Source organism: Oncorhynchus gorbuscha, unplaced genomic scaffold, assembly GCF_021184085.1.
Source record: "Oncorhynchus gorbuscha isolate QuinsamMale2020 ecotype Even-year unplaced genomic scaffold, OgorEven_v1.0 Un_scaffold_2823, whole genome shotgun sequence".
Classification (NCBI taxonomy): domain Eukaryota; kingdom Metazoa; phylum Chordata; class Actinopteri; order Salmoniformes; family Salmonidae; genus Oncorhynchus; species Oncorhynchus gorbuscha.
This window is the reverse complement of record NW_025745147.1, coordinates 19,861-46,806: the sequence shown is the minus strand read 5'-3', so window position 1 is coordinate 46,806 and position 26,946 is coordinate 19,861. Positions and strand designations below refer to the sequence as shown.

Below are 26,946 nucleotides of genomic sequence, written 5' to 3'. Positions count from 1 at the left end.
CAGTAGTCTAACCTAGAAGTGACAAAAGCATGGATTAATTTTTCTGCATCATTAGAACAGAAAGTTTGATTTTTGCAAGATTACGTAGATGGAAAAAGCTGTCCTCGAAATGGTCTTGATATGTTCTTCAAAAGAGAGATCATGGTCCAGAGTAACGCAGAGGTCCTTCACAGTTTTATTTGAGACGACTGTACAACCATTAAGATTAATTGTCGGCCATTCCGATTAATCGGTCGACCTCTAGATAGGAGTGGAACCCGGTGTGGTCGTCTGCTGCAATAGCCCATCCGTGAGTAGGATCGCTGAGTTGTGTGTTCTGAGCTGGGGTTCTGGAAACCAATTTGTAGCTTGTCAGCTCAGGGATTCGATCTTCCAACATTTCAGTTACTAGTCCAACACTAACCACTAGGCTACGCTGCAGCCCCACGCGGCATACAGATTTCCCTCGAGGCTGTCTAATAACCTTTTGAGATGCAGAGTTAAGGTCTACATTGACTGTAGTTACCCATTTCACTTTTATGGGTAGAGTTGACAGTTGGGCCCTTAATTGACATTGTATCTGTCACATTTCTTGTAATAGTGCCCTGTGGTGAGAGAGAGGTAACATCCTTTATAAAACCTCATGTTGAACTTATCCTATTGTTATGACCCTCAGCCACTAGTTGGTTGGTCTACAATTGTTAGTATTTATCACTGGTATGAAGATGCTCAGTAAGACCGCGCAAACAACCTGAATAGACTGAAACATCATTACTACAGGTCAACACTTAAGAAAACAAACTTTAGAGATCTTTTTTATTGTTTTACAAGATGCCTTGCCTCCAAAATACAGTAGTGTTGTCAACAAAAACATCAATGTCACAGCAGTGTTGCACTGCACCAGTTTAACACTCTCCCCTCCCTATAAATGTAAAGCCAGTAGGATCTATCAGAGAAGCCAGGAGTCCTGGTCTGAGGCTGGAGGCCGTAGCCTGGGGATGGAAGTGGTTTAGCTCTGGCCTCCCAGGGTGTGCTTGTCAAACAGGTACTCTGCCATCTTGTTGTTGACAGCATCCATCTTGGTGAGGTTTGTGATGTAGTCTCCCAGCTTCTTAATGGCCTCCACCTGCTCATTCAGGTAATGGGTCTCCAGGAAGTGACACAGCTAAAGAGGGAAAACAGGTCAGAAAAGAGAATGACTACAGACTATTGTAGATACAGTAACACACAAGAGCCTGGTGGTAATGGCATAAGTGCAGATAATGAGGTGTTTACAGCTGTGTAACTCCTGCACGAGCTGCATCGTGTGTGTAAAGTGGCATTCATGCGTCTAAAGAGGCAGGTCACACAATCCTGTGTAATTAGTTAGCAGAGGTACAACAACCTGATCAGCTCCTGGGACAGTACCTGTATTCTATGTAATGATATTACTTACATGGGGGTCAACCTTGTCAGAGGCAATCTTGTGCAGGTCCAGCAGGGCCTGGTTCACATTCTTCTCCAACTGCAGAGCACACTGCATGGCCTCCAGCCCATTGCCCCACTCATCACGTTCTGGTTTCTACACAGGACAGTGAACACAGAAGGGTTAGGGACTACTAGCAGATGTTTCTATACATAATTCAAAGTCAGTTCAATCAGTATATCTGACAAACTGGAACCAATGCAGAAAGATCAAGATTTAGTCATTTTAACAACCACATAAGCTGGAGTTTATGAAGCACATCATGGGTCCGGTGTGGCTCAGTCGATAGAGAATGGCGCTTGCGACGCCAAAGGTTTCCAGAACCCCAGCTCAGAGGTCCTACTCACGGATGGGCTATTACAGCAGACGACCACACCGGGTTCCACTCCTATCTAGAGGTCGACCGATTAATCGGAACGGCAGAGTTAAGATGTCACAGCAATCGGTAATCGGCATTTTTGGACACCGATCACGGCCGATTACATTGCACTCCACAAGGAGACTGCGTGGCAGGCTGACTACCTGTTATGAGAATGCAGCAAGGAGCTAGCTAGCATTAAACCAATCTTATTAAAAAAACAACCAACCATGTGTAGTTATTACTAGATTATCTAGCTTGTCCTGCGTTGCATATAATCAACGTGGTGCCTTTTAACGTCTTATGGCAGTATTGAGTAGCTTGGATGATTAAGGTTCCCGGATTAAACTGCTTGCTACTCAGGCCCAGTTGCTAACATTATTAGTAAATTTGGATAGGAAACACAGAAGTTTCTAAAACTGTTTGAATGATGTCTGAGTATAACAGGACTCTTATGGCAGGCAAAAAGCTGAGGAAAAAAATCCAACCAGGAAGTAGGAAGTCTGAGCTTTGTAGTTTTTCAACTCATAGCCTATCTAATATACAGTGTCTACGGGGTCATAATGCACTTCTTAAGGCTTCCACTAGATGTCAACAGTCTTCAGAACCTTGTTTGATGCTTCTACTGTGAAGGACGGGGAATGGGAGCTGAATGAGTCAGGTCTGCCAGAGTGGCATGAGCTGGTCACACGCGGTCACGTGAGAGTTAGCTTGCAGCCCATTGCATTTCTGAAGACAAAGGAATTCTCCAGTTGGAACATTATTGAAGATTGATGATAAAAACATCCTAAAGATTGATTCTATAGATCGTTTGACATGTTTCTACGGACTGTAACGGAACTTTATGACTTTGCCTGGTCGTGCCTCATGAATTTGGATTACTGGGCTAAACGCGAACAAAATGGAGATATTTGGACATCAATGGACTTCATCGAACAACTCAAACATTTATTGTGGAACTGGGATTCCATTCAGATGAAGAGAAAAGGTAAGTGAATATTTATAATGCCATTTCTGACTTTGTTGACTCCACGAAACGGCGGATCCGTATGGCTCGTTTTGTTTCGGAGCGCTGAATTCCGATCGCATGGTGTGCTTTTTCGGTAAAGCTTTTTTGAAATCGGACACTGGTGGTATTAATACGTTTCTTTAAAATGGTGTAAAACACTTGTATGTTTGAGGAATTTTAATTAGGAGATCTGTTTTGAATTTGGCGCCCTGCACAATCACTGGCTGTTGTCATATCGATCCCGTTAACAGGATCTAAGCCATAAGTTAATTTATCATAGCCTACTTCGTTAAATCACCAATTTGGCAAACGCACCAATGTGTACCTAACCATAAAAGGTGCCTTAAAATCAATACACAAGTATATATTTTTAAACCTGCATATTAGTTAATATTGCCTGCTAACATGAATTTCATTTAACTAGGGAAATTGCGTCACTTCTCTTTTGTTCTGTGCAACAGTCAGGGCACATGCAGCAGTTTGGGCCACCTGGCTCTTAGCGAACTGTGTGAAGACTATTTGTTCCTAACAAAGACAGCCAACTTTGCCAAACGGGGGACGATTTAACAAAAGAGCATTTGCGAAGAAAGCACAATCGTTGCACAAATTAACCTAACCATAAACAATGCCTTTCTTAAAATCAATACACAGATGTACGTTTTAAACATGCATATTTAGTTCAAATAAATGCATGTTAGCAGGCAATATTAAACTAGGGAAATTGTGTCACTTCTCTTGCGTTGATTGCACGCAGAGTCAGGGTACATGCTACAGTTTGGGCCATCTGACTTGTTATGTCATAATTATGTAATTAGTTAACAACATTGAAGGTTGTGCAATGTAACAGGAATATTTAGACTTATGGATGCCACCCGTTAGGTAAAATACAGAACGGTAAACATTTTGTTTTCGAAATGTTCGTATCTGGATTTGACCATATTAATGACCTAAGGCTCATTTCTGTGTTACTATGTTAAAATGAAGTCTATGATTTGACATTTGATAGAGCAGTCTGACCGAGCGGTGGTAGGCAGCAGCTGGCTCGTAAGCGGTGATTCAAACAGCACTTTTGTGCGTTTGCCAGCAGCTCATCGCTGTGCTTAAAGCATTGAGCGGTTTGTGACTTCAAGCCTAGCAACTTCCGAGATTAGGCTGGTGTAACCGATGTGAAATGGCTAGCTAGTTAGCAGGGTGCGTGCTAATAGCGTTTCAATCGGTGACACTCGCTTTGAGACCTTGAAGTAGTTGTTCCCCTTCCAATAGTCAAAGGTATATGAAATACAAATGGTTGAAAGAAATAGTACATTTAACATTTACATTTAAGTCATTTAGCAGACGCTCTTATCCAGAGCGACTTACAAATTGGTGCATTCACCTTATGACATCCAGTGGAACAGCCACTTTACAATAGTGCATCTAAATATTTTAAGGGGGGGGGGGTGAGAAGGATTACTTTATCCTATCCTAAGTATTCCTTAAAGAGGTGGGGTTTCAGGTGTCTCCGGAAGGTGGTGATTGACTCCGCTGTCCTGGCGTCGTGAGGGAGTTTGTTCCACCATTGGGGAGCCAGAGCAGCGAACAGTTTTGACTGGGCTGAGCGGGAACTGTACTTCCTCAGTGGTAGGGAGGCGAGCAGGCCAGAGGTGGATGAACGCAGTGCCCTTATTTGGGTGTAGGGCCTGATCAGAGCCTGGAGGTACTGAGGTGCCGTTCCCCTCACAGCTCCGTAGGCAAGCACCATGGTCTTGTAGCGGATGCGAGCTTCAACTGGAAGCCAGTGGAGAGAGCGGAGGAGCGGGGTGACGTGAGAGAACTTGGGAAGGTTGAACACTAGACGGGCTGCGGCGTTCTGGATGAGTTGTAGGGGTTTAATGGCACAGGCAGGGAGCCCAGCCAACAGCGAGTTGCAGTAATCCAGACGGGAGATGACAAGTGCCTGGATTAGGACCTGCGCCGCTTCCTGTGTGAGGCAGGGTCGTACTCTGCGGATGTTGTAGAGCATGAACCTACAGGAACGGGCCACCGCCTTGATGTTAGTTGAGAACGACAGGGTGTTGTCCAGGATCACGCCAAGGTTCTTAGCGCTCTGGGAGGAGGACACAATGGAGTTGTCAACCGTGATGGCGAGATCATGGAACGGGCAGTCCTTCCCCGGGAGGAAGAGCAGCTCCGTCTTGCCGAAGTTCAGCTTGAGGTGGTGATCCGTCATCCACACACAAATAGTCATAATAACTACAACCTAAAACTTATTACCTGGGAATATTAAAGACTCAAGTGAAAAGGAACCACCAACTTTCGTATGTTCTCATGTTCTGAGCAAGGAACTTAAACATTAGCTTTTTTACATGGCACATATTGCACTTTTACATTCACCAAAACTTTTCTTTGCATTATTTAAACCAAATTAAACATGTTTCATTATTTATATAAGGCTAAAGTAATTGTATTGATGTATTACATTAAGTTAAAATTAAAGTGTCTCCAACGGGCAATTGAGTGGGAAAACATTGCCTGGAACAGCGAGTTATGTTCACTGCACAGTCCCCAGACCTCAAACCAATAGAGAATCTTTGGGACGAGATGGAACGGGCTGTTCACAGCAAGACTATATCGCCGTAACATCTGCAGCAAATGCCTGATTTCAGCGTGTCAGCATGGACCAACATCCCTGTGGAATGTTTCAGACACCTTGTAGAATGTCCCAAAAAAATGCAGGCTGTTCTGGAGGCAAACAGGGGTCTGAGTAGAAGAGTTTAACCACTTATTTTGCACTCACTAGTCTACAAACCCCCCCCCTCCCCCCACACACTGACACCAGTCACACATCCTCATTGCCAAGTCACTTTTAACCCTTACCTACTGTATTATATCTCAACTACCTCGTACCCCTGCACATGGTCTCAGTACTTGTATAAAGCCTTGTTATTCTTTGTTACCATTCCCATTTAGCAAATATTTATCTTTAACTCTGAGCAAGTAAGTACACATCGTAAAGTCTACACCTGTTGTAGTCAGTGCGCGTGACCAATGACCAATTCAGTGGTTATGAAGGAATGGAGGCAGTGTGTTCAGGCCTAAGCGGTCAGGACATTATCTCTTCTGGTCACCTTGCTCTAATACCAGGGCAGCCACACAGGGCCTGCCTTACAAAGAACTCAGTATTAACATGAATGACTACTAATCCAAAACAACTTCACAGTATTAAAAAAAAGGCTCTAGATTGACTATAAAGGGTTCTTTAGACGTCTTGCCATAGATTATAGATCAGCCACTTGGTTCCAGGTAGAACCTTTCTTACTGAGACAAGAACCATTTCAACCAGAGAACCCTCTACCAAGATGTTAACGTTCTTTTTGTTGCGCAGTATACAAGGTATGTGTTTTTCGACGCTCAGGCGCTCACCTTGATGTCCTGGAGTAAAATGCGTCCACCTCTCTTGATCTGGAAGGAGAGTTGCTTGTCGGCGTGCTCCCGCTCCTCGTCGCTGTTCTCCTTGAAGAAATGCGCGAAGCCAGGCAGAGCCACATCGTCACGGGAGAAATAGAAAGCCTGGGTTGAAAAACAAGTGTGTTTAGAAACACATGTCAAATATAACTCATTATATTATCGAGGGATCTAAGCATGATTGACACAGCAATATGATCCGGAAAATCATAAGCCTACTTGGTAACCTGCCAATTAACCTGTCAATGAGATACGCTCTGTCCAAGGATATATTTATGAGCTTTATTTGAATGATACGTCTACCTCAAAGCTGTTGCCTAGGCGTACAGAAAAAAATATTAAGGCTCAGGCATAATAATATTAGGTAAAGCAACAAACTGTTCCTATTGGTAGCCAATTACAGTCCCCTTACCATTGAAGTGTAAGTATAAGAGGCAAACATCTCCATGTTGATCATCCGGTTGATTGCAACTTCGCAATCGTGGTGATAGTTCTGGCGGACCTGAGACTCCATTTTCACTTTATATCAAAATTAACGGTACAAATCTAGAGATTCTTAGATTATTTTACTAAGACAGTTCACGTAGTTATTACGTTATCAATCCGGAATGTTATATTGCGCGGGAGGCGAGCAGAAGAGTTCCGTTCAATCACTGTTGAAGCAAGAAGTTCTTCATGCGTCTTCCCAGAGTTGTGAATTGGAAGGAGCCTTGTTCGCTCTATTTATTGTTCCAAGCGGACCGCGTCAGTGAAATCGACCTTCTTTGATGAGATTTAACGGCAGGTTGGCATCCAATACATGTTGCATTACCGCCACCTACTAGACTGGAGTATAACTCTCTTATACTTTGCTTATTTCTTTTTTAATCAACAACCACACCAACCAAAAATACAACAAATACCCTACCATCTAACACTACACTCACAAAAATATATATAATAAAAACCATACTCCCCTATTTACATCTATTTAGTCGTATTCAGGCCAACAGCATGAAAGGATGGGACACCACCACTTAAAACACGCTGTAACTCAAAATAAATCAAATCCAATTTTATTACTCACATGCGCCAAATACAACAGTAGACCTTTCAGTGAAATGCTGACTTACGAGCTCCTAACCGACAGTGCAGTTAAAGATACACCACAACCTCTACTTCCTGCAACTTTACGTTCCATCCCTGCAGTACAGTTGATAACCATTACTATAAATTTACTTCATCACTACTTGTATTTGTGAGAATTATTGACATATTGAATGCACCGAGCTGTCAGTTTAAACTACTAGCACACAACTCAGACACCAATGCATACCCCACAAGACATGTCTCCAGGTCTCATCACAGTCCCCAAGTCCAGAACAGACTATGGGAGGTGCACAGTACTACAGAGAGACATGACATGGCTACTATTCCACATCATGTCATGCAAACAGTAAATTAGATTTTAAAATAGTTAGATACAACTTGCTGGACAGCGGGGAGTGTGAAGAGACACATATGCACTATAGACACGCACATTTATTTTGTGTTGTCGATATGTGGTAGAGTAGTGGCCTGAGGGCAAACACGTGTGGCGACATCTGGTTTGTAATGTATAGAACTGCCTTTATTTCGCTGGACCCCAGGAAGAGTAGCTGCTGCCTTGACAGCAGGTAATTGGGATCCGTAACACAAATATTTGTAAATGTCAAGGAACATGTCGTTTAGCCAGGTGCCTTCTTTTCAGGTACTTCAGATTCTCACAAATCTCAGGCCCTCCATGGAGCTTTCACATATAAAATGTACTTTTAGATAAACATTACCCTAAATATAAACCATCAACTTAGTGAAAACCATTACCTTTAAAAAAATGTACTCAATTATTTTACCATGTCAGTATTTCATGGTTGTAAATGTTGGTGGCAGTTGTGTAAAGAAAAATGGATGAGTGGCAGAATGATTGAAAATGCCATTGTTGATCAAACACATTTAATTAGGCTATTTTCCCCTTCAACCACCTGGTCTATCCACTAGAAACCCATGTACTAGATGGACACATGAAAAATATAAATATGTTCAGTTAAAGTATAAATTACCAAAGTTAGACTGCCTGTTAATTACAGAAGACTTCAGTAATTTTGGTAAATTACCAGTAGCTTTGCAACCATATGACAGCTCCAATAAGCCCTTTATGGTGAACGAGAGGCATTAGGATTTCTATTGTGATTATTCAGTTAGTTTGCTGGTAGGAGAACTATTAGCAACTGAAACAAGAGTCAAGATTTATTTTATGTCAGTAAGAGCTGAACTTTCCATCACTAGAGAAATGTGTATTTTACCTTTAACTAGGGAAGTCAGTTAAGAACAAATTCTTGTTTTCAATGATGGCCTAGGAACAGTGGGTTAACTACCTTGTTCAGGGGCAGAAGACCAAATCAAATCAAATGTATTTATATAGCCCTTCGTACATTAGCTGATATCTCAATGTGCTGTACAGAAACCCAGCCTAAAACCCCAAACAGCAAGCAATGCAGGTGTAGAAGCACAGTGGCTAGGAAAAACTCCCTAGAAAGGCCAAAACCTAGGAAGAAACCTAGAGAGGAACCAGGCTATGTGGGGTGGCCAGTCCTCTTCTGGCTGTGCCGGATGGAGATTATAACAGAACATGGCCAAGATGTTCAAATGTTCATAAATGACCAGCATGGTCGAATAATAACAAGGCAGAACAGTTGAAACTGGAGCAGCAGCACAGTCAGGTGGACTGGGGACAGCAAGGAGTCATCATGTCAGGTCGTCCTGGGGCACGGTCCTTGGGCTCAGGTCCTCCGAGAGAGAGAAAGAGAGAATTAGAGAGAGCATATGTGAGGTGGCCAGTCCTCTTCTGGCTGTGCCGGGTGGAGATTATAACAGAACATGGCCAAGATGTTCAAATATTCATAAATGACCAGCATGGTCATATAATAGTAAGGCAGAACAGTTGAAACTGGAGCAGCAGCATGGCCAGGTGGACTGGGGACAGCAAGGAGTCATAATGTCAGGTAGTCCTGGGGCATGGTCCTAGGGCTCAGGTCCTCCGAGAGAGAGAAAGAAAGAAGGAGAGAATTAGAGAACGCACACTTGGACTCACACAGGACACCGAATAGGACAGGAGAGGTACTCCAGATATAACAAACTGACCCTAGCCCCCCGACACAAACTACTGCAGCATAAATACTGGAGGCTGAGACAGCAAGGGCGGTTCGTTGCTCCAGAGCCTTTCCGTTCACCTTCCCACTCCTGGGCCAGACTACACTCAATCATATGACCCACTGAAGAGATGAGTCTTCAGTAAAGACTTAAAGGTTGAGACCGAGTTTGCGTCTCTGACATGGGTAGGCAGACCGTTCCATAAAAAAGAAGCTCTATAGGAGAAAGCCCTGCCTCCAGCTGTTTGCTTAGAAATTCTAGGGACAATTAGGAGGCCTGCGTCTTGTGACCGTAGCATACGTGTAGGTTTGTACGGCAGGACAAAATCAGAGAGATAGGTAGGAGCAAGCCCATGTAATGCTTTGTAGGTTAGCAGTAAAACCTTGAAATCAGCCCTTGCTTTGACAGGAAGCCAGTGTAGAGGCTAGCACTGGAGTAATATGATCAAATTTGGGGGTTCTAGTCAGGATTCTAGCAGCCGTATTTTGCACTAACTTAAGTTTATTTAGTGCTTTATCCGGGTAGCCGGAAAGTAGAGCATTGCAGTAGTCTAACCTAGAAGTGACAAAAGCATGGATTAATTTTTCTGCATCATTAGAACAGAAAGTTTGATTTTTGCAAGATTACGTAGATGGAAAAAGCTGTCCTCGAAATGGTCTTGATATGTTCTTCAAAAGAGAGATCATGGTCCAGAGTAACGCAGAGGTCCTTCACAGTTTTATTTGAGACGACTGTACAACCATTAAGATTAATTGTCGGCCATTCCGATTAATCGGTCGACCTCTAGATAGGAGTGGAACCCGGTGTGGTCGTCTGCTGCAATAGCCCATCCGTGAGTAGGATCGCTGAGTTGTGTGTTCTGAGCTGGGGTTCTGGAAACCAATGAGGGGAGATTCCCTGAGGGGCGTGTTGTCGGGTTGACTGTCTGGGGAATTGAGAGGCAGGTTAAGCAAGCACTCACTCACACTCCTTCTCGGCGCGCTTGTCCTAGGAACCTTCTTTTCGTTCCCGTTCCTACTCTTCTGGCCGTTCTTCAGTGGGCTCACTCTGCCAAGTCAGCCAGCCACCTCGGCGTTCGGGGTACGCTTGCTTCTTTTCGCAGTGTTTTTGGTGGCCCACTCAGGAGCGTGATACGCGTCGTTTCGTGGCTGCTTGTTCGGACTGCGCGCAGACTAAGTCCGGTAACTCTCTTCCTGCTTCTGCTCCGTGCCTTGCTGTGTCTAAGTCTGTCCCCAGACACCGCATCTCTCCTGGTCCTGCTCCTGGCCTTGCTGTGTCTCAGTCTGTCCCCTGCCACCGCATCTTTCCTGCCCTTGCTGTGTCTCAGTCTGTCCCCAGCCACCGCATCTCTCCTGGTCCTGCTCCTGCACTTGCTGTGTCTCAGTCTGTCCACAGCCACCGCCTCTCTCCTGTTCCTGGTCTTAGCCTTGCTGTGTCTCAGTCTGTCCCTAGTTGTTACTCTCCTGGCCTGTTTGGTCCTGATTGCTCATACTCTTACAGTTCTCTACCCGTGTTTCATTTTTATAATAGTAATTGCACTAGATTCCCTCTTCATCGTTTCCCGTTACGGTCCTGAGGAGAGGAGTTGGGTTCCATCTCGGGACGTGCTGGACCGTTCGCTGATCGATGATTTCCTCCGTTGCCGCCAGGTTTCTTCCTCGAGTGCGCCAGGAGGCGCTCGGTGAGTGGGGGGGTACTGTCATGTATTGTATTGTCATGTCTTGTCCCTGTGCTTTCTCTTCTCTTCGTTTCCCCCTGATGGTCTTATTAGGTTTCTTTCTCTCTCTCTATTCCTCTCTCTCTCTATCGTTCCGTTCCTGCTCCCAGCTGTTCCTCATTCTCCTAACGACCTCGTTTACTCTTTCACACCTGTCCCCTATTTTGCCCTCTATTTCTCTCTCTGTTTCTGCTTCTGTCCTTGTCGGATTCTTGTTTGCTGTTTGCTTTGCTTTTGTTCCGTCCAGTTGTATTCTGCCTCGTCATCAGATACTACGTGTGAGCAGGTGTCTCTATCCTCTACGGCCCGCGCCTACCCGAAGGGACCTGCAGTCTGTTGCCGCTAGCCCTGCAACTCTCCTCAACAACTAGAAGGGGGACTCTCCTGTTAAACTAGAGGATTTGTGTTTTCCCTGTTTGGACTTCCCCTGTAATGATTGAGGATTTATGTTTTCCCTGTTTGGACATTAAAAGACTCTGTTTCCGTTATATCGCTTGTGGGTCCTCACTCACCTGCATAACATATAGTTTTATGATTCTAATAAATTTCATACAATTATATGGTTTCAGGGTGGACTATTTTAATCATTACCTTTAAGCATATAATTCCCTTATCATTAACCCGTGCCCCTGCTTTTTCTTAGCTCTGTTTTGCTTGTCCACACAGTTTTGACCCTTGCCTGCCCTGACTGTGAACCCGCCTGCCCTGACCATACTGCCTGCCCTGACCTCGAGCCTGCCTGCCACTCTGTACCTCCTGGACTCTGACCTTGTTATGATCTTTTTGCCTGTCCATGAACAATATCTTGCCTGCCCCTTGGATACTAATAAATATCAGAGACTCAAAAAACCTGCCTCCCGTGTCTGCATATCAAATCAAATCAAATTTATTTATATAGCCCTTCGTACATCAGCTGATATCTCAAAGTGCTGTACAGAAACCCAGCCTAAAACCCCAAACAGCAAACAATGCAGGTGTAAAAGCACGGTGGCTAGGAAAAACTCCCTAGAAAGGCCAAAACCTAGGAAGAAACCTAGAGAGGAACCGGGCTATGTGGGGTGGCCAGTCCTCTTCTGGCTGTGCCGGGTAGAGATTATAACAGAACATGACCAAGATGTTCAAATGTTCATAAATGACCAGCATGGTCAAATAATAATAAGGCAGAACAGTTGAAACTGGAGCAGCAGCACAGTCAGGTGGACTGGGGACAGCAAGGAGCCATCATGTCAGGTAGTCCTGTGGCACGGTCCTAGGGCTCAGGTCCTCCGAGAGAGAGAAAGAAAGAGAGAATTAGAGAGAGCATATGTGGGGTGGCCAGTCCTCTTCTGGCTGTGCCGGGTGGAGATTATAACAGAACGTGGCCAAGATGTTCAAATGTTCATAAATGACCAGCATGGTTGAATAATAGTAAGGCAGAACAGTTGAAACTGGAGCAGGAGCATGGCCAGGTGGACTGGGGACAGCAAGGAGTCCTCATGTCAGGTAGTCCTGGGACATGGTCCTAGGGCCCAGGCCAGTTGAAACTGGAGCAGCAGCATGGCCAGGTGGACTGGGGACAGCAAGGAGTCATCATGTCAGGTAGTCCTGGGGCATGGTTCTAGGGCTCAGGTCCTCCGAGAGAGAGAAAGAAAGAGAGAAGGAGAGAATTAGAGAACGCACACTTAGATTTACACAGGACACCGAATAGGACAGGAGAAGTACTCCAGATAAACAAACTGACCCTAGCCCCCCGACACATAAACTACTGCAGCATAAATACTGGAGGCTGAGACAGGAGGGGTCAGGAGACACTGTGGCCCCATCTAGGTCTCGCCCTGTGCCCTTAAACTGAGAGTCCTTTAGGTGCCTTTTGGCAAACTAAAACTCAAAGGCTGTCAAGTGCCTTTTACTGAGAAGTTGCTTCCGTCTGGCCACTCTACCATAATGGCTTGATTGATGGAGTGCTGCCGAGATGGTTGTCCTTGTGGAAGGTTCTCCCATCTATACAGAGGAACTAGCCCCCTTAAGATTGATTTAGTTGTTGTTGTCAATATTCTGAACAAATATTGTAATCACTGTTCTGCAACATATGCTTCAACAATTAATGTATTTGCTGTGCTAGACCTAAGGGATAATGTTAGCTTTATAATAGTTATTTCATGTTCAAAATCTAGAAAACCATGCCAGATTGCTAGCTAAATTAGCCCTGGAGCATTTAATATGGCAATAAAACAAAACAAAAATGTTTGGAGATGTGTATTACACATTTATGAATAATCTAATGTTAGCATTAAATAATCAAGGACTTTAAACACTTGTTTTACAACGAAATTGACCATATCCACTTAGTTGCATTTAATGAAAAAATAGGAGGTTGTTCCTTTACATGGTGTTAATAGCTGATACTTTGGTGTGTCAAAATATAATCTTAACATTTAGTTAAAATTAAGACAAATATTTGTAGAAAAAAGTTGATTGTCCCATCTTTTAAGAATCCCTGAGCTCTAAAACAGCAAAAATCCTCTCTGCCAGTTGCAAGTGGTTCTAGAAATACCAGAGAAAACACAGATAGATAGAAAATAAAAATGTATTTCTTAGTTTTCTCTGGTGTTTGTGCATTTGCCTGTTGCCTTTTCTTTGTGCACTTGCCTGTTTCCTTTTCTTTGCAGGTTTTGCCTTACGGGGTCGGGGACATCTCCCTAAAAACTGGGATATTTCCAGGGACAGCTCCAACCGGGGACAGGCCACCAAAAACGGGGACGTCTGGTCACCCTACTTTAGTTGAGCTTACTAGCGCTTCGCCTGTCTACCGGAAGCTGTTGCTTTGCAACCTCTTGCTAGCTTGTTAGCATAACAAATGACTAGCTAGACATCATACGATTTCGGATGTGTTGGTAAATTCAATCTGGAGTGCGCTCTGGGCATTCGTAAATTCAGAGCATTGTCCGTTTGGAAATTCAAAGCGTTTCGCATTCGGAGCGTTCAGAGCCCACACTGGACACTCTGGCCGAGGAGTAGGGTTGATCCGAGCGTTTTGACCTCACAACGGCAATTAAGCACCCAAGCTAACTGGCTATCTTTGGCTAGCTTGCTAGCTACTTCCAGACACAAATGAGAGAACACCTCACTCTGACCATTTTACTCACCCTAGCAGAGCTGGCTATGCTGTTTTCATGTTATCCAGAGCTTTGGTGACTGTAACTGTGTTTCTGGCAACAATTTAATTATGCTTTTTTTGCAGACGTTTACTGATACCGGTTATATTCAACGGGTGTTACGGTTGTAAAATGAATCAATGAATCTGTTCTTTGGCACACAGTGCTCTGAAATCAGAGTAGATAGCCAGAGTGAATTAACAATGTTCATTGAGAACGCACAATGACTATACCGCTTAGCTAAGCCTGATGTATAAATAGCCAACTAAATTTGTGTTTGGTAGCTAGCTAACATAATGGTACATTCTGCTGCAATGATATGCTACGCGTTTCGTAAGGATAGCGTAGCAAAGAAACTTAACTTATTTGTCATAATTAGTTATAGCACTGAAATTGTATCCGCTCTCGTCTCACTTCGGCACCATATTTTCTGCCATTTTCTTAAAATGTTATGAAGCCACGCCTGTTGTCTGAAGAATTGCATTATGGGCCCTGAAAGCACGGAAATAATGTCCACTGCTTGAAAACTTCGTATTTTGCCTAATCTGGCATACTAACTATATCCATACTATGACCAGTAAACATACTATATACTATATACACTTATATACACTTACTATATACACTTACATCACAAGTAGTATGGTTAGATGTATGTAGCTACTGATTTTGTGTAGTTATTTCTAGGCTATTGTAATCAACTTTGATATACCATTTGACAACAACAATATGTCATTTGAAACCGAAAGGTGTATCATCAAATACCATTTCTACAAAAGCCAGCCTTTCTTTCTCTGTCCGCTACTGTATTCCCATACCTCATACTGAAAATTGAATTTATGTTTTTTTTAAATGTGATAAACCCAAAATTTTTCTTTTGACTGCATTCTGGAAAAGGTCAATAATTAAGCTTCATGTGTTATTGAAACATGTGCTCTTAGAGAATGAAACAGAAGTTTACAGACCTGTGTCTTAAAGTTCAATTCCTTATATATCCTAAATCAAATATAGACACAGACTATTTCTCAATTAGCCTAACATTAGAATGGATTTTCCAAGTCTTCCAATTGTATTCTAAGGCTTTGTGTAAAATATGTTTTCAAATAGAATGACAAAGCTGCGAAACTTCACCCCAAATATTAACCAAGATATTCAATACCAGTACAAATGTACTCAATTTTACCATGTCGATAATTGGTTGTATAAAGTTGAAGCGTAATTGAAAATTCCATTGCCGATTAGACCATCTTCCCCTTTAACCAAGTGGTCTAGCCCCAAGAAACTCCTTTACTATATCTTGAAAACAATATTTCTCAGTTCAAGTATTAAAGTTTGGCTTGCCTGTTAATTACCAAAATGACAGCGTTCAGTAACTTAACAGTAGCGTTGTAACCATATGACAGCTCAAATAAGCCCCTTAAGAACGAGAGGCTTGTAGAATTATTCCTTTGAGTATTCAGTTCATAATTTGCTGTAGGGGAACTATTGGGCATTACCAACTGAAATAAACACAATGAGTGACAATTTGTCAGTCAGAGCCCAACTTCCCATCACTAGAGAAATGTGCCATAACAGCTGGCTAGCGACTTTGATTGACCTCTTGGCTGTCTAATAAACTTGTGATGCACAGCGTAAAGGTCTACATCAATTGTAGGTAACAATTTCACTCCTACGGCGCTAGAGTTGACAGCTGGGTCCTTAATTGACATGGAACTATTACAAGATACAGTAAAGGACAACCTCTGGTCAGAGGTAACATCCTTTATGAAACTCATGTTAAGCTTCTCCTATTGTTATGACCCTCAGCCACTAGTAAGTCTACAATAGTCAGTATTTATCACTGTATGAAGATGCTCAGTAAAAGAGCAAAGCACCTCAATAGACTGATGCCACATCCATTACTACAGGTCAACACTTAGAAAACAGCAACAAACTTCAGTGATATTTTTTTATTGTTTTACAAGAAGCCTTGCCTCCAATACAGTAGTGTTGTGAACAGAAACATCAATGTCACAGCAGTGTTGCAATTCACCAGTTTAACACTCCCCTCCCTATAAAAGCAAAGCCAGGAGGATCTATCAGAGAACCAAGGAGTCCTGGTCTGAGGCTGGAGGCCGTAGCCTGGGGATGAAAGTGGTTTAGCTCTGGCCTCCCAGGGTGTGCTTGTCAAACAGGTACTCTGCCATCTTGTTTTTGACAACATCCATCTTGGTGAGGTTTGTGATGTGGTCACCCAGCTTCTTAATGGCCTCCACCTGCTCATTCAGGTAATGGGTCTCCAGGAAGTCACACAGCTAAAGAGGGAAAACAGGTCAGAAAAGAGAATGAATACAGACTATTGTAACTACAGTAACACGTAGATAATGAGGTGTCAATTTAACTAGACAAGTCCATTGACACTTATTTACAATGGCATCCTAATGTGGAACAATAGGTTAACTGCCTTGTTCAGGGGCAGAACACATTTTTACCTTGTCAGCTCTGGGATTCAATCCAGCAACCTTTAAGGCATAAATCTCTAACCACTAGACAACCTGCATTGTGTGCATCTGTGGACTATTGTGCGCGTGTGAAGAAGCAGGTCAAACAATCCCATGTCATTAGTTATCAGAGCTACAACAACCTGATCATCTCCTGGGACAGTACCTGTATTCTATGTGATACATACATGTGATGTGCGGTTCCACCATAACTTACATGGGGGTCAACCTTGTCAGAGGCAATCTTGTGCAGGTCCAGCAGGGCCTGGTTCACATTCTTCTCCAGCTGCAGAGCACACTGCATGGCCTCCAGCCCATTGCCCCACTCATCACGTTCTGGCTTCTACACAGGACAGAGTGAACATAGAAGTGTTGACTACTAGCAGACATTTAGGTCAGGATAAAGTGAACAGAGTTACATCCTTCACACTGTTTCAGTTCAGTGGTTAGAGGCAGTATGTTTAGGACTACTCCAGGTTCTCTATATCAACTGAACGCTGGACACTCCATGGAGTAAAGACATTTTCTATCAGTCTACAATCTAAATGAGTTCCTCGATACTCAGGCGCTCACCTTGATGTCCTGGAGTAAAATGCGTCCACCCCTCTTGTTCTGGAAGGAGAGTAGCTTGTCGGCGTGCTCTCGCTCCTCGTCGCTGTTCTCCTTGAAGAAATGCGCGAAGCCACGCAGAGCCACATCGTCACGGGAGAAATAGAAAGCCTGGGTGGACAAACAAAACAGTGGTTAAAATAAAGTGTGGTTAAAATAATAAGTACCGAACGTGACTGGGCGTTATGTTCATGTTGTGGCAACTAAGCTTGATGATATAGGCATGAATCAGTCTAGTCTGTAGTCTACTTGGTAACCTGACAATTAACCTGTCAAGGAGTTTTTACGCGCGCTGACCAAGGTAGGATAGACTCCCGGCTTCACTTGAATGCTTTACCAACCTGGAGGGTCTTAATAGCCTTGCCAAGTAAAACTCAAATATGTACTTAACGGAGTTGAGGTTATTGGCTACAGAAAAGTCAAGTGAAGTGGAATTTAGGCCCAGGCATAATGACAGGTAGCTCAACAAAACGGTCAACTTGGTAGACTCACCATTGAAGTGTAGGTGTAAGAGGCAAACATCTCCAAGTTGATCATCCGGTTGATGGCAGCTTCGCAATCGTGGTGATAGTTCTGGCGGATCTGAGACTCCATTTTGGCAGATTTTCTTGAATATCTAAAGTAACGGAACAAAAATAGGGTTTATTCGACTATTTTGCTATTATAGTTCAGGTAAGTGTTATGTTATCAATCCAGAATGTTCTATAATGCGGGACGAAGGCAGAAGAGTTCCGTTCAATCACTGTTGAAGCAAGAACTTCTTCATGCGTCTTCTCAGACTTGTGAACTGGAAGGAGCCTTGTTCGCTCTATTTATTGTTCAAAACGGAATGCGTCAGTGAAATAGCCAATCACCTTTAGAAATTCAACAGGAACTATGCGGATCATTTGATGACGATCCCATTCCGCGGGAGTGAATGTAACATTGTGTGTTCTCATGAATTCTTGATAATCGTATAGTTGGCCATCATTGTTCAATAATTGTTTAATCCAAATAATGTTGTTGTCAAACCAGTCCTTTTGATATGGACCCTGATTTAACTTTCATTGTTCATTTGTTTATCTTGTATGGAAGATTCTTTGTCCATGAAATGAAGTGGGCAGAGAACAAACCCCTCTTCACATTATTTAAGATGGAATTTTAATATTGTTTTCAAATTATCAGTAAATGTAAAAACATAAAAGCAATATTCACCATAAAGAGACTCATATCTCCCTCACTAACTTTAAACATCAGCTGTCAGAGCAGGTCACACATATCATTGCACCGGTACATAGCCAAATAAAAATACAAATAAAATCAAATCAAAGCCCATCTGTAAGTAGCCCATCCAACTACCTCATCCCCATATTGTTACTTATTGTTTTGCTCCTTTGCACCCCAGTATCTCTACTTGCACATTCATCTTCTGCACATCTATCACTCCAGTGTTTAATTGCTAAATTGTAATCACTTCGCCACTATGGCCAATTTATTGCCCTACCTCCCTAATCTTACCTCATTTGCACACACTGTATATATATTATTTTTATTGTGTTATTGACTGTACGTTTGTTTATTCCATGTGTAACTGTGTTATTGTTTGTGTCACACTGCTTTGCTTTATCTTGGCCAGGTCGCAGTTGTAAATGAGAACTTGTTCTCAACTGGCCTACCTGGTTAAATAAAGGTGAAGTAAAAAAAATAATGAAAAATGTTTAACAAATTGAAAAGGAATCTTGATATGTAATACTGTTAGGTTTATGTACTCTTCTTTGTATATATTTTGTATTGTTGTGTTCATAATAATAAATACAAAAAAATATATAAAAAATATAAATAAATGATGACCCCACTCATTCACATCACCTATTGCAAAGATATGTATTATATTGACAAGAGAGCCGAGTGACCCATCTAACAATGGAAATACATGTGCTCAACAATTGGAGACAGGCAAGATCATTCTAGCCAATGAGAGGGAAGGCACGAGTGTGAACAACACGCAGAACTTGACATCATTTTTCTCAAAGTTGCCGGAATGCCATGTGCATCCACATATATTAGTACATCTGTTAAAGCTTAAACATTACGAAACTTCTATATGATCAAAATCCACAAGTAATTTGACACTGTTATATACCTCCACACAAAAACGTTTTTATCTCACACGGACAGATTGTGGGTGGAGTAAATGCTCTGCCTCGACCTCATCTTAATCTGTTTAAAAAATGTTACTTTGTTTATTACGAGAGTGGATACATTTACTTGTTTTGACTAATTATGACAAGAGTTAAGAAAATGTTGAGAGGTGTAATGACTTTTCAAATAAGTTACGTTACACGTTATGTGGGCTGACAACTTTTTAGCTATGCTATCCTTACGAACCGCATAGCATATCATTACAGCAGTATGTTAGCTAGCTACCTAACGTAAAGTTAATTGGCTATTAATACATCAGGATTAGTTAAGTGGTATAGTCATTGTGCGTTCTCAATGGACACTGGAAGTAGCTAGCAAGTTAGCCAGTTAGCTTGGGTGCTTGACTGCCGTTGTGAGGTCAAAATGCTCGGATCAACCCTACTCCTCGGCCAGAGCGGGCTCTGAACGCTCCGAGGGCGAAACGCTTTACATTTACGAATGGACAATCTGACAACGCTCTGAATTTACGAACGCCGAGAGCGTGCTCTGGCACTCCAGATTTAATTTACAAACACACCCGAAATCGTACGATGTCTCGCTAGTAATTAGTTATGCTAGCAAGACGCATAGAAACACCATCAGCTTCAGCAGTAGACAGGTGAAACGCTCGTAAGCTCATCTAGAAGTTTACAGTTCTTTTACAGTATACTCAAATGTAACTTTATTTAACTAGGCAAGTCAGTTAAGAACAAATTCGGCCTACTCCAGCCAAACCCGGACGACGCTGGGCCAATCACAGCCAGATGTGATACAGCCTGGATTCAAACCAGGTACTAAAGTGATGCCGCTTGCACTGGGAGGCGGTGCCTTTGACTGCTGCGCCACTCGGGAGCCCTATGAACTAATAGTATATAGTATGCAGTATGTATGTTAGAATTGGTAATCGAACACTACTTAGGTCTTCTGGGGCAGTATGCATCAAGCCTCTCAGAGTAAGAGTGCCGATTTAGGATCAGTTTAGCCTTTTAGATCACATTGAATAACATTACATTGATGGGGAAGCTCCTCCCCCCCAGCAGCCACCCAGCCCCTGATCTTTCCTGGCCTAGTATGTAAGGTAGTGCCTCTATTCCATTTTTTTGAGGACAGGACCCCCTTTCTCCTAAAATGTAAGCCAAAACAGGCTCTATCTATCAGTTTGTCATAGCTACTATCTAGGTGCATTGTTTGATGAACAATTATGAAGCTGCTTCAAATGGGGGTAAGGGTCTTCAACATAGATAATCCTTGAAATATGTGCCCTGCTTTCTGTTACTTTTATCAACTGTTTTAGACTCAACCTCAGTTTATAGTGTAATGTTTTCATTATGAGTGCAAACAAAGTTTTGCAGACAATGAGACAAAGCTTCTTCAGACTGTTGGGAGTGACAGTAGACTTATGCTTAAACTGGTGTTACAAAAAGGGCTGTGACATACTTGGCATTCCTTCTTTTTTTTGCGAAAAGGGACATCACCTGTTGACTAAATGATGTGTCATGCTTAAAGGATAATTTAGGGTGAGCATATAACGCAAACGTCTAGCATCACAAAGGTTGCCCTTTAACCTAACTCCTAACCTTAACCTTAGACCTAACCTTAACCCCTAGCCTAGCTAATTTCAGCCACCTAGCTAACGCTAGCACCTAGCCACCGAGCTAACGTTAGCCACAACAAATTGGAATTCGTAAGATATCATATGTTTAGCAAATAGTAACATATTGTAAAAATTGCAATTAGTAAAATATAATATGAAAAGGATGATGGACATCCACAAATTAATACATACCATACAAAACATATCATACTAATGGGAGTATCCTGAATGTACTTTTACTATGTTACGTCTACCCCTGAGTCCAGATTGTTCTAAGTGACCATATTTTAGCAGAAGGGAAAACATAGCATTAAAAATGAAAATGACATAGAATTGTCTTCATTTTTTAAATGCAATTTATTTCTGTAATGTTCAAAACCGAGAACCTGTGTTAAGTTGTTAAAGTCATGACAGGGTCCATCATGTGACCAGCTGCACAAAGTTATAAACAGTAAGTAATACTGTAAATGATTAACCATTACATAACTCTTTCTATTTAAGTTCTGAAGGGTGACAGAGTGTTTTTAGTCGGTACTCTTTCCCCCTTCCCCACTCTCCCAATTGCTCCCTCCCACTCTTTTTACCAGGGGCGCAACATTGGTTTTAGATGTGGAGGGGACATATATATTTTTTTTTTTGGGTCGAATAAACACAGCAAAGAGCCTACCCGACTGCTCGGAGGCATCCGCATGGTTCTAAAGCACACCGTTGCCTCGTTTTGTATCACATTCCAATGATAAAACTGGGGAGGGGACAAAAATACATGTCACCAGTGAAATTAGCACCCCTGCTTATTCCTGTCATAACCTCCTGTTGGTTCTACTACAGTATGGAATGACTCAGGCTCTGCCCTGGCTGTATTTCTGCCTTGTCATTGTGACTCAGCATTCTGGAGTCGTCCCCCCCCAATGGGAAGTCAACGCATTGATGTCTGCTTAAGGAGCCACCTCCTAAATCAGACAGTGGTACACGTCCTGAGTTAACTATCTTCATTCATATACTATGCAATTTACATATACTTTGTAACTTACTAAGGCATTTTAAAACAAATAGCTGTGAATGGTTGTTTTTGGTGAAATTAAGGGAAAATACAACAAATTTCCAGAAAATGTTGTCAGTTCAGTCAATCAGAACTCAAATAGCAATATTTTTCTGTATTACTTTAAATTGTTGGTCTAACTACAACAGTTCAGAAAGTCACCACCAATGTCAAAACCCATTATTCTATATACACTGCTCAAAAGAATAAAGGGAACACTTAAACAACACAGTGTAACTCCAAGTCAATCACACTTTTGTGAAATCAAACTGTCCAATTAGGAAGCACCACTGATTGACAAATTTCACATGCTGTTGTGCAAATTGAATAGACAACAGGTGGAAATTATCGGCACTTAGCAAGACACCCCCAATAAAGGAGTGGTTCTGCAGGTGGTGACCATAGACCACTTCTCAGTTCCTATGCTTCCTGGCTGATGTTTTGGTCACTTTTGAATGCTGGCGGTGCTTTCACTCTAGTGGTAGCATGAGACAGAGTCTACAACCCACACAAGTGGCTCAGGTAGTGCAGCTCATCCAGGATGGCACATCAATGCAAGCTGTGGCAAGGTTTGCTGTGTCTGTCAGCGTAGTGTCCAGAGCATGGAGGCGCTACCAGGAGACAGGCCAGTATATCAGGAGACGTGGAGGAGGCCGTAGGAGGGCAACAACCCAGCAGCAGGACCGCTACCTCCGCCTGTGCAAGGAGGAGCAGGTGGAGCACTGCCAGAGCCCTACAAAAAGACCTCCAGCAGGCCACAAATGTGCATGTGTCTGCTCAAACGGTCAGAAACAGACTCCATGAGGGTGGTAGGAGGGACCGACATCCACAGGTGGGGGTTGTGCTTACAGCCAAACACCGTGCAGGACGTTTGGCATTCTCCAGAGAACACCAAGATTGGCAAATTCGCCACTGGCGCCCTGTGCTCTTCACAGATGAAAGCAGGTTCACACTGCGCACATGTGACAGACGTGACAGTCTGGAGACGCCGTAGAGAACGTTCTGCAGCCTGCAACATCCTCCAGCATGACCTGTTTGGCGGTGGGTCAGTCATGGTGTGGGGTGGCATTTCTTTGGGGGGCCGCACAGCCCTCCATGTGCTCGCCAGAGGTAGCCTGACTGCCATTAGGTACCGAGATTAGATCCTCAGACCCCTTGTTAGACCATATGCTGGTGCGGTTGGCCCTGAGTTCCTCCTAATGCAAGACAATGCTAGACCTCATGTGGCTGGAGTGTGTCAGCAGTTCCTGCAAGAGGAAGGCATTGATGCATGCTATGGACTGGCCTGCCCGTTCCCCAGACCTGAATCCAATTGAGCACATCTGGGACATCATGTCTCGCTCCATCCACCAACGCCACGTTGCACCACAGACTGTCCAGGAGTTGGCGGATGCTTTAGTCCAGGTCTGGGAGATCCCTCAGGGGACCTTCTGCCACCTCATTAGGAGCATTCCCAGGCATTGTATTGAGGTCAAACAGGCACGTGGAGGCGACACACTACTGAGCCTCATTTTAAGGACATTTAAGTTGGATCAGCCTGTAGTGTGGTTTTCCACTTTAATTCTGAGTGCGACTCCAAATCCAGACCTCCATGGGTTGATAAATTTGATTTCCATTGATCATGTGTGATTTGTCAGCACATTCAACTATGTAAAGAAATGTAATAAGAATATTTTCAGTCAGTTCCTATTCTTTTGAGCAGTGTATATACCAAGATATTATATACCATACAAATGTACTCAATTTTACGATGTCAATACTTGGTTGTATAATCAATAAAGTTAAGAGTAATTGAAAATGCCATTGCTGATTAAACAGTTCTCATTAGGCTATTTTCCCCTTTAACCAAGTGGTCTAGCCACCAGAAACTCCTTCACTATATCTTGAAAACAATATTTCTCAGTTCAAGTATTAAATTTTGGCTTGCCTGTTAATTACCAAAATGACAGCGTTCAGTAACTTAACAGTAGCGTTGTAACCATATGACAGCTCAAATAAGACCCTTAAGAACGAGAGGCTTGTAGAATCATTCCTTTGAGTATTCAGTTCATAAGTTGCTGTAGGGGAACTATTGGGCATTACCAACTGAAATAAACACAATGAGTGACAATTTGTCAGTCAGAGCCCAACTTCCCATCACTAGAGAAATGTGCCATAACAGCTGGCTAACGGTTTTGATTGACCTCTTGGCTGTCTAATAAACTTGTGATGCACAGAGTAAAGGTCTACATCAATTGTAGGTAACAATTTCACTCCTACGGAGCTAGAGTTGACAGCTGGGTCCTTAATTGACATGGCACTATTACAAGATACAGTAAAGGACACCCTGTGGTCAGAGGTAACATCCTTTATGAAACTCATGTTAAACTTCTATTGTTATGACCCTCAGTCACTAGTAGGTCTACAATTGTCAGTATTTATCACAGGTATGAAGACGCTCGGTAAAAGAGCACCTCAAGACTGTTACAACATCCATTACTACAGGTCAACAAACTTCAGTGATATTTTTTAATTGTTTTACAAGAAGCCTTGCCTCCAATACAGTAGTGTTGTGAACAGAAACATCAATGTCACAGCAGTGTTGCAATTCACCAGTTTAACACTCTCCCCCTTCCTATAAAAGCAAAGCCAGGAGGATCTATCAGAGAAGCCAGGAGTCCTGGTCTGAGGCTGGAGGCCGTAGCCTGGGGATGGAAGTGGTTTAGCTCTGGCCTCCCAGGGTGTGCTTGTCAAACAGGTACTCTGCCATCTTGTTTTTGACAGCATCCATCTTGGTGAGGTTGGTGATGTAGTCTCCCAGCTTCTTAATGGCCTCCACCTGCTCATTCAGGTAATGGGTCTCCAAGAAGTCACACAGCTAAAGAGGGAAAACACAGGTCAGACAAGAGAATGAATACAGACTACTGTAACTACAGTAACAGACAAGAGCCTGGTGGTAATGGCATAAGTGTAGATAATGAGGTGTCAATTTTTTAACGAGACAAGTCCGTTAAAACACTTATTTACAATGGCATCCTAATGTGGAACAATTGGTTAACTGCCTTGTTCAGGGGCAGAACACATTTTTACCTTCTCAGCTCTGGGATTCAACCCAGCAACCTTTGTTACTGGCCCAAAGCTCTAACCACTAGACAACCTGCCGCCCTTTATGCATTAGCTGCATTGTGTGCATCTGTGGACTATTGTGCGCGTGTGAAGAAGCAGGTCAAACAATCCCATGTCATTAGTTATCAGAACTACAACAACCTGATCATCTCCTGGGACAGTACCTGTATTCTATGTGATACAGACATGTGATGTGCGGTTCCACCATAACTTACATGGGGGTCAACCTTGTCAGAGGCAATCTTGTGCAGGTCCAGCAGGGCCTGGTTCACATTCTTCTCCAGCTGCAGAGCACACTGCATGGCCTCCAGCCCATTGCCCCACTCATCACGTTCTGGCTTCTACACAGGACAGAGTGAACACAGAAATGTTAATGACTACTAGCAGAGGTTAAGGTTAAGATAAAGTGAACAGAGTTACACCCCTCACAGTTTCAGTTCAGTGGTTAGAGGCCGTATGTTTAGGACTACTCCAGGTTCTCTCCATCAACTAAACTCTGTAGACACTTTCCTCCATGGAGGAAAGACATTTTCTATCAGTCTACAATCTAAATGTGTTTGATGCTCAGGCGCTCACCTTGATGTCCTGGAGTAAAATGCGTCCACCTCTCTTGTTCTGGAAGGAGAGTAGCTTGTCGGCGTGCTCCCGCTCCTCGTCGCTGTTCTCCTTGAAGAAATGCGCGAAGCCAGGCAGAGCCACATCGTCACGGGAGAAATAGAAAGCCTGGGTGGATAAACAAAACAGTGTAGTTAGAAAAATAAAAAAATACATGACAACATTCTGTTCTTGTTGTGGCAACTAGGCTTGATGATATAGGGATGAATCAGTCTAGTCCGTTGTCTATTTGGTAACCTGACATTTAACCTGTGAAGGAGTTGTTACGCGCTCTGACAGAGGTAGGATAGATTTCCAACTTCATTTGAATGCTATATCTAACTGGAGGGTCTCAAGTAAAACTCAAATGTACTTCACGGAGTTCAGGTTATTTGCTATTAATTCTCTAGACCTACAGAAAAATCAAGTGAAAAAGAGCAATTTAGGACAAGGCATAAAAATAATACACAGGTAGATCAACAACACGGTCATCTTGGTAGACTCCTTACCATTGAGGTGTAGGTGTAGGAGGCAAACATCTCCAAGTTGATCATCCGGTTGATGGCAGCTTCGCAATCGTTGTGATAGTTCTGGCGGATCTGAGACTCCATCTTGGCAGATTTTTATTTGATATCAAAATGAAAAGTTACAAAAATAGTGTTTCTTAAACTATATTGCTATTATAGTTCAAGTAAGTGCTATGTCATCAATCCGTAATGTTCTATAATGCGGTACGAAGGCAGAGGAGTTCCGTTCAATCACTGTTGAAGCAAGAACTTCTACATGCGTCTTCTCAGACTTGTGTACTGGAAGGAGCCTTGTTCGCTCTATTTATTGTTCCAAACGGAATACATCAGTGGAATCCACCCTCACAGAGCGTAGCCAATCAACTTTAGAATTTCAACAGGAACTAGGCGGGCCATTTAAAGACGAGCCCACTCATACACATCCCCTAAGCAAAGATTATTTATTATATTGACAAGAGAGTCGAGTGACCACTCTATCAATGGAAATACATGTGCTCAACGAATGAAGACAGGTAGATCAGGTGGGACCATTCTAGCCAATGAGAGGGCAGGTACGTGTGTGAA

At 42.9% G+C, this 26,946-nt stretch overlaps 3 protein-coding genes across 3 annotated transcripts; all 3 read right to left on the bottom strand.

Annotated features, from left to right (window-relative positions):
• Positions 1-781: 781 nt before the first annotated feature.
• Positions 782-6,970, bottom strand: LOC124017592 (ferritin, middle subunit-like). The gene is made up of 4 exons (XM_046332796.1): positions 6,668-6,970; positions 6,214-6,360; positions 1,415-1,540; positions 782-1,144 (listed from the first exon to the last, which is right to left on the bottom strand). Exons 1-4 carry the CDS (start codon positions 6,767-6,769, stop codon positions 989-991), a joined length of 531 nt encoding a protein of 176 aa, XP_046188752.1. The 5' UTR covers positions 6,770-6,970; the 3' UTR covers positions 782-988.
• Positions 6,971-16,208: 9,238 nt separating this feature from the next.
• LOC124017595 (ferritin, middle subunit-like) lies at positions 16,209-18,158 on the bottom strand. Its single transcript, XM_046332799.1, has 4 exons — positions 17,856-18,158; positions 17,328-17,474; positions 16,972-17,097; positions 16,209-16,568 (listed from the first exon to the last, which is right to left on the bottom strand). Exons 1-4 carry the CDS (start codon positions 17,955-17,957, stop codon positions 16,413-16,415), a joined length of 531 nt encoding a protein of 176 aa, XP_046188755.1. The 5' UTR covers positions 17,958-18,158; the 3' UTR covers positions 16,209-16,412.
• A 6,492-nt stretch (positions 18,159-24,650) lies between these two features.
• LOC124017594 (ferritin, middle subunit-like) lies at positions 24,651-26,677 on the bottom strand. Its single transcript, XM_046332798.1, has 4 exons — positions 26,365-26,677; positions 25,838-25,984; positions 25,477-25,602; positions 24,651-25,013 (listed from the first exon to the last, which is right to left on the bottom strand). Exons 1-4 carry the CDS (start codon positions 26,464-26,466, stop codon positions 24,858-24,860), a joined length of 531 nt encoding a protein of 176 aa, XP_046188754.1. The 5' UTR covers positions 26,467-26,677; the 3' UTR covers positions 24,651-24,857.
• Between the last annotated feature and the right edge of the window lie 269 nt (positions 26,678-26,946).